General features: G+C 42.5%; 1 protein-coding gene across 3 annotated transcripts in view; it reads right to left on the bottom strand.

Moving 5' to 3' along the window:
* Positions 1–8,038, bottom strand: part of Sfmbt2 (Scm like with four mbt domains 2) — a 181,052-nt gene that overhangs the window by 93,640 nt on the left and 79,374 nt on the right. For all 3 annotated transcript variants that reach the window (XM_013349026.2, XM_026783078.1, XM_026783077.1), the window contains exons 5-7: positions 7,181–7,269; positions 4,922–5,168; positions 106–203 (exon numbers count right to left, since the gene is read on the bottom strand). In XM_013349026.2, coding sequence (XP_013204480.2) covers positions 106–203; positions 4,922–5,168; positions 7,181–7,269 — 434 coding nt within the window. The remainder of the gene's footprint in view (positions 1–105; positions 204–4,921; positions 5,169–7,180; positions 7,270–8,038) is intronic.

Here is an 8,038-nt window from a genome sequence, read left to right as displayed (position 1 = left end):
GTTCACAACTCAAGACTGACGGCGTTCACAACTCAAGACTGATGGTGTTCACAACTCAAGACTGATGGTGTTCACAACTCAAGACCAATGGTGTTCACAACTCACCTTAAATACTTCCATTGGAAGAGGAGACTCTGCAGCAAGAACTAGGGATTTTTCCAGAGCACATTTCCACTCAGAAGTCATCTTCAGAGGATAGAGTTCTGTAGTAACAGCAAACCAAAAAGACTTTAAGGACTGTAATTCTGTTAGTTGGTTCTTTAAATGTTATCCTCCTCCGCTTCTAGGGTACCACAGTGCTCGGCAAGTGGCGGGCTCACGCTTCCCCATAAGCAGCCACCTGCTAAAGGGGTTCTCTGAGATTCAAGAGCAGCTTGGGATTCTGCTATCAGAAATGGAGACTACTTCACAGGGCTCTTCCTCAGGGAACATCTGTATGTGTTCTGTTGGTCTGTAACTGATTTAGTGACATGAATCACATCAGCAAGACCTTCCATCACCTAGAGCTATGATTCTATACATCAACTGAAATGTCCTCCCACTGACAGAACTCACTCTTTGGTAAATTTCTAGCCTCTGAAGAGCTCTAGTCTGGCACCAACAGTTATCATAATAGTACATTCCCCTACTGAGTTCACACACACACACACACACACACACACACGTATAAGTCAGAAAAATTATTAAAAGGTAAGTTAAAATTTACAAACCAAGTTTTATATTTATACTTGAAACGTTCCTAACATACCACATGTCACCCATATTTCCCCCCCAGGCATTGGAGGAGGGGAAGATTTACATACACAGAGGTCATACAGTCTGCATGCAAAATTAAAAGAAAAAAAACCGTTGAGCACTGTATTTCTGAAATTGTAGGGGAATTATGGCCTGATCACAACAGATTTAAGACCTTATCAAAACAGGATTTGTAGAAGCTCTGACTGGAAGTAGATGTGTTTATATCATCCCTATATCAACCCTCACTGCCTCAGACAGACTGTGGGGATATGAATATGAATTTAAGCACACTTAAAAGGCAACATTAAACCTTTGGGCCATATTTTTAATTTCTTGCATGTCTGCTTTTGAGCATGAAGCCATATATTTGGATCCCTACAGCTTCTAAACTTGAAGGCTTGAGCCTTGAGCTCGAAGCCCCCCTGTTTTAGCAGTTTCTTTAGTACTTGGGGGGTACAATTATACTTGGTGAAAGACCGTACAGACTTAGCCAAGTTCCCAACACTGTCTGCTGCCTCCAAACAAAGGGTGACTTCAGATACAGCATCTTCTATTTGTCTAATATTCTTTCTAGCATTTCATACAGAACTTTCTACTTCTAGCAAAATTTTCCCCCTAATCTGGCATTTTTATGTAAGGAACAAAAATGTGATTCTCCTTAGTAGTGGCTTTCTTCCCTTGATGTTATGCACTCAAACTGTGAGCTGCACAAGCCCTTCCGTCCTTCCTGAAGTTGCTCTTGCGGGGTATTTTGTCACAGCAATGAGAAAGGCAACTAACGCAGATGGAGTCTAACACCAGGGCAAGACACTCCCTTTTCTGCGAAGGGAAGACTCAGTATGGACAGCCTTCGCTACCACTGGTGAAGATGAACACCTCCAAGATGCAAAACACAGAGAACAATGTCCCCTGTGTGTTTTAGCAGACAGAGCCACCCTGAGTACACCAGCAAATTTATGAACAATAAACAGGTCTATTAAAAGGACATAAAACATGTTCTCAAAATGACCTGCACTGCAGGGAATTTAACAGTGTTCAGCAGACTCCATTACTGGTCGTGGGAAGTAATAAACAAGTAAAAAGATGGCCCTCGCCTGTCTGTCACCAGGAGCCTAGAGAGAAGTAAGGAGATCTCCCTTCATTCAAAAGTTTGGAATGTCCTGGTAGAAAGCTGTGCTGAAAGCAACCATGCCACCATAAACATACAAACAAATAAATAAGCACAAGTAAATGGAGGCCTTGGGGAAGGGCCCCTTTTTGGATGTCTAGGTACCACTGTGAATCTGTTCCCTCGTCCTCCCGAGTCCGTACCAGGGAGGAAAGATTGAGCAGTGGTTACTAAGGCAATGGAAAGCCCCACAATGCTAGGTCCTCAGAAGGAGATAGTATTAAAATGCAGTACCTTTCCTAGAATTTCCAATGAAAACAACGTTCCCGCCACTTCTTATTACCTATTTCTACTCCCTCCGCTCATATGGAACAGTCGAGGAAGAAAGTGTCCTTTGAGAAGTAAAAGAAGGAAGTGCCGCTAAGTGAAGAGTCGGGATGATTTACAGCCTTGATGATGACGTTGGAGAAAAAGGCATGGCAAAGGGAATCTCAGAGACAGGGACAGCTTCCACAGCCTTCCTCTCAAGGTCCATGTGCAGTCTGCTGTGTTTCCCCTAACGGTACCTCTGCACCGCTCCACGCCCTTCCCTCGGTTTTTACTGCTGGCAAATTTGTATTGGTTTATTCGTGTCTGGGAAAGGAGAATCAGCCTAATATTTTCTATGCTGTCTGAAATTTTATTCACGGTGCCATTTTAGTTCAGGAAATGGTGCTACCATTTAAGTGGCACAAGGTACCCTGGGATTTGAAATTAATTTACACAAATCTAACATATCGGGTTCTGCTCCCATGTGTAAAATCGGAGTAATAATTGCTTCTTTCCTCGGGGGTATCATTTCAGCGACTGAGGTAACAGAATCCAGTTTTCACCTTGTAACTACTATATTTGAGTGACATTTTGCCTTTTACTTTCTCCTCTCCACGACCATTCATACCAACACTTTAAATGTTGGAGAAATAAACTCTTGACAAATCACTCGTCCCGTCTTTAGACAAACTCATGAGCTCTTCTGTGAAATCCACATTATGTTCAGAAAATTCTAAGACAGATAAGCATGATTTACGCATGCATTGTAAAGACAGAATAATCAAAAGTGAGAAGACTCATAAACAAATGTTTCTTAAAGGGAGATTTTCTGCTCCAGCTTTCGAGTTTTAGTCCTGGGATTTTACAGGAAAAAAAAGACAGAACAAAGAACACAAGGAGCAACTGGAAACTCTGTGCTTTACTCTAAATCCTCGCACTGGCAAGGATAAGTTTCTTCTAGAATTTATAAAGCAATTAGGCACTGGGCTGAGATTTACACAGCCACCTTTCCCCACAAGTAAATTTTTCCTGCCAGGTTATGAATCCCCAGGCAAACTTGAGCTCAATCTTTTCTCACAGCGTGGACAAGACCTTTGTCTGTTATCACCCCAAATGCTTAAGGTATAAAAGGGATTTCTTGGCTGCTTCTCAAAATGTCGACAACAACAATGTGGCTATTATAAAATACCAGGTTACACGTCTATCTGCCTGTCAGATTTAACACAGATGCAAATACCCGGGGTCCAGAACCAGGAAACGTTCCACAATAAAAGCCCTTGAGTGACAGATAAGGTAAATATAGCTTCTCGCTTTGGTGTACACAAGACTCACACTGGCAACCAACATAGGAGCAATTTTATTAATGAAGCCATGAACTAGTTGCTCTAAATAAATTTAGTTGCTCTAAATAAACCTGTAAAGCTGACCAGAGAATAAAATTCTATCAGAAAGAAATATTTCTTCCTTGGCATGTGTAAATGCATTAACAAAGTGACATTTCTATTCTGAGGTTTTTCATCAAAATGCTGGTAAGAGTAGCATAGGCCAGCAGAGGCGGTGAGACACACTGGGCCTAGGACCTGGGCACTCCAATTGCAACATTCAGCTATTCCCTACAAGCTCCAGGGGGCCATGGAGAAGCAGTTTAATCTCAATCACAATTCTGGCTGAAGAGAGTCACACCAAACATGCACTACATTTTTGAAATCAAAATAACCAACATAACAGTTGTTGAATCACCTGGAACATAACAAATATTTAAGATTGGCCATTCTGTAAATATGAGATTTTTTTTTGAGTGATCTATCAGAAGGCAGTATGCATATCCAATCAAGCCTATGAAAAGTCATGTGCAAGTACACTTGATGCTACCTGGTAACCTGACTGGGCAAAGGGCAAACAGATTAATCCTCTCATTGCTGTTTCCTTGTCAAAATGAATTACATAATCATAAGCAGGTGTTGTGGCGTTTGTGTGCATGGGTGTATAGAAAAAGAGATAAATGACATAGGTAAATGACAGATATGTGGGTGGACGATGGATGGATGGATGGATGATAGCCATGAATGTGTAGTGTATAGCAGGGTGGAGAAAGGGAGTAGGGATGAATCTGGACAAATGAACGGGCCCAGATGGACACAGAGAGCAATTGACTGGCCGATGTCAATGCACAGATGTTCAGCTGCATGAGAGGTAAGTGGGAGGTGGGGAACTGGATGAATGTGGGTAGATGAATGGGTATAAACGGACTGATAGATAGAATGAAAAAAGGGAAGAGAGGAATGGATGATATCCAGATGACAGATGTGCTTAAAGGAATGGATAGTTACATACATGGGTGGGCAGGGAGGAAGATGGGCAGATGAATGTGGACAGAAGAATGGGCGGGTTGATGAACAGAAAACAGGCATTAGCAGAAAGACAGGCAGGGAAACAGAGATGGTGGAATATGCTCCCAAGACTATAACAATCCTAAAGAATGGAGAGACCATGCTCGGGTCCCCATCCATCACCCATTTCCTTTTCTGAGCCAATGACACCACAGGGAACGGACCGGCTTCCTGAGGCTATCGCACCACGTTCTCCTTACAGAATGCTTCTGACCAGCATCTTGGATTTTCATCTCCGCACCAAAGATTCTGAAGTGAACACACTTAAAATCCACACTCTGGCATGGAAGAGACACATCGGAGCGTGCGCCCCGAGACACACCCACGGGAGTCGGCTATCTCAAGCACGTCACAGGGGGAAAGCGTCAGCTCTTACCTGAAGGTGGATCCATTCTGTATTTATTCTCTTGACACCAACCAACTGGTCGAAGTCTGTAATCCAAGTAAAACAACCACTGGTCATAGGATTCAGTGTCCTCCAATCCCACATAGCGAAGGCGTAATCTTCCTCCGACATTTTCAATCACACTAACTATCCAGTACTGAAAGGGGTTCTGGGAGTCCTGAAGCTCTATTAAGGAATCAACTGTAATGAGGTCTATAGGGCCTTTCCCTCGCAGAGGCTGTTTAAACAGAAGCAAAACTCCGTATTTTAAACTTGATTTTAAGGTTCTCATGGAAACAGATGACAGCAGCAGAAGATAATATTTTTCTCACACCATCATCCAAGCTACTGCCAAACAGTCTGGCATCACCCCACCCCGCCCCCCATCCTCGGTTCAACCATCACCCCCACACACACCCGCTTCCCTTTCCTCCTTCACACACATCCACAAGCCGACATCATTTCCCAACAACAAAAATCACAGGCAAATAGAAAATAACAGTTTATGCTAGTATTTCATCAAACAAATTATCCTTCCCACATGAAATGAATTGCATTTGTTAGAAATTAGTACATTTCTAAATAGAATCATACGTATATGCACCCAGGGCTAAAACACCTGACAGCAAAAGCTCTGTTTTCCAAATTGACAGTTGTATTTAATATAGTGTTATAAATTTATAACATGACTCCTTGAGAGAAGGTCACCTTACAGCGCCATCAACCAGCAGACCAAACCTTGTCATGCACAGATTAAGTGAATACGTGCAGGTGTGTACAAGTGACGCATCTAAAATGTGTTTATGTTCAGTTACATTCAACCTCTCAGTGTGGGGTGGGGGCATGTGGAGAGCGCAGATGCACACGCCTGCGCATGTGTGGAGGCCAGAGGACACCCTCAAGTGCTGTTTCTCAGCCATCATTGACTGTTTGGAGAGAGGTGGGGTCTCTCTCTAGCCTGGACTCCTATTTACTAAGCTGGCTAGCCAGTAGCCCCCAGGGACATGCCTCCCTCTGCTCCCCCAGTGCTGAGATTATAGGCTCAGGCATCTTTTGTTCTCTTTTTAATATTTGTCTAAATTATGTGAAGTTAGTTCCTCTACTACATCACCTGGGCATTGGTTTGGAAAACCTGTGAGTACTGCCCCTTCTGAAGAGGAACTTTCTTGGCATAGGAAGGGAGTAATTACTTCTTAACCTGGTAATTGGTTTGGGAAAATTTAAGTACTGCCTTTCATAGGCCCTTTGGCATGTGAAGAGTGTCTGCTTAGCCAGCTTCTTAGGCAAACATGTTTAACAATTAACACTGTAAGGCAACTTCTCCCTCTGAAAGCGTGAGTCATCACCATCACAGTCTTGTAGCCCAGTGGGTAAAATCAGCCATTAAGAAAAACACATCAAGCAAAAACCATCACAAACCACTTGTGAACACACTATATAACATGGTGGTTGTCTTAAGTATTACTACCATTGCCAAGGAAGAAAATCAAGGTTAAAAATAATAACAATAATAACAACAATAGTAACAACAATGAAAATCAACATCTTATTCCCAGGCATTCACGTAGGGCTCCCCTTTCCTAGGGTACCCTTGAGACAGAGTTGGTAACTTAATAATTACATATGACACACTGCCTTTGTCTTCCTGCTCAAGTACATATAAGAATTATTAGTGTTTCATTATAAGGTTTTCAAACAAACCATCAAGACTCAAGATTAAACTACTGTGCATCTATGCCTAAAAACTACCTTAGCTACATTGCAATACAGTCAGCCATGTCTCCTCTTGTTTTCTGGAGAAAGCTAATCAATAGTCTTAGGTAGCACATATGCGTGAGATCGTGGGAGTTATTATGCACCCAAGATGAACAACTAATGTTGCTACTTATTAATGCGCTCCAGGAAACTTTAGTAAGCACATGAATATGCTTAGTCATCACCTGCCAAAAAATCATCATACGTGATAAGGCTTAAGGGTGATGGGAAGACATCCTGATACATAATTATAAAATACACTCGAACAGAGAAAACTTCCCATTTATTGATTATAACACAGGAAGACATCAGTTAATACCACTCAAATCTATCACCTATGTAATTGAATAAGAAACAGGAAGTTAGGCTGTGAGAATAAAAACACTTGTGTCTACATGTATCCACAGAAGGATATATGCAAAGGTGCCACTAGGTTTGAGATCACAGGACCAGAATGCTTCGGGGCTATAATAGATGAACAATAGCAATACATACGCCTTCCAGAAGGCTTGCAGGTGCCGTCCGAGAACCAGTCAAATCACGTATGAGGAATTCTGTCCAGTCTGTGTACTTCTCTTTGATTGCTAACAAAACAAGGGAGAGAACAAAACACTTCAACACATCAGTGGAGTATCAAACAATCAGAAATCACTTCAGTCGTCTGCATGTCAAGGCTACTTCAAGATTTTTCTGAATTTTGTGCTTGAAGATTAAGTAAAGTATAATGAAAATACAGTCACGTATCTGTTATCAAGTATGGACAGGTTACCTACCACACCCCTGGACAGAAGGGAAAGAGCCTGTGGCCCTTAGGATTTACACCTAGTGAGACACTCATGACAAGCAACAATGGCGACATGGCAGTGGTTTGGGAAATGCCAAGAGAAAATGGTCAAGGAGGGCTGGAGCATGAGAGGCCCTGAACTATGTATCAGGTTTCTAGGGTAGGAGGAAAAGAGGGGCTTTGCAAGTAAGAAACAGTGTATGGTAAGGAGAGCGATAGCACGAACTGGAGAAGGGGAGGGAGGGCTCTGGGTAAGCACGCTTCCCTGAGAAATGGCGTTCAGTGGACAGCTGAACACATCGGCACACACATTTCAGAAACTGGAGGTCTCCGTGTGAGAGCAATCCTGCAAGACTATAAATGTCTGAGTGCAAACAAAGATTATAAAAGAGGGAAAATGGATGCTTCTCTGTCTAGGTACAAAAGCCTAGGCTGGAAAACAAGGCAGATATAGCACTGCAAAAAATGAAAGGAGAGCATTTGGGACATTATCTGAAAAAGGCAGGTGGGACAGAGGGGGTGGCTCGCTCTGTACAGTACTTGCCGTGAAAGCATGAGGACTTGAGTTC

The sequence above is a fragment of the Microtus ochrogaster genome, chromosome 16 (genome assembly GCF_000317375.1).
Source record: "Microtus ochrogaster isolate Prairie Vole_2 chromosome 16, MicOch1.0, whole genome shotgun sequence".
Classification (NCBI taxonomy): domain Eukaryota; kingdom Metazoa; phylum Chordata; class Mammalia; order Rodentia; family Cricetidae; genus Microtus; species Microtus ochrogaster.
The sequence above is the reverse complement of the archived record's forward strand: the minus strand, read 5'-3'. Positions and strand labels throughout refer to the sequence as shown.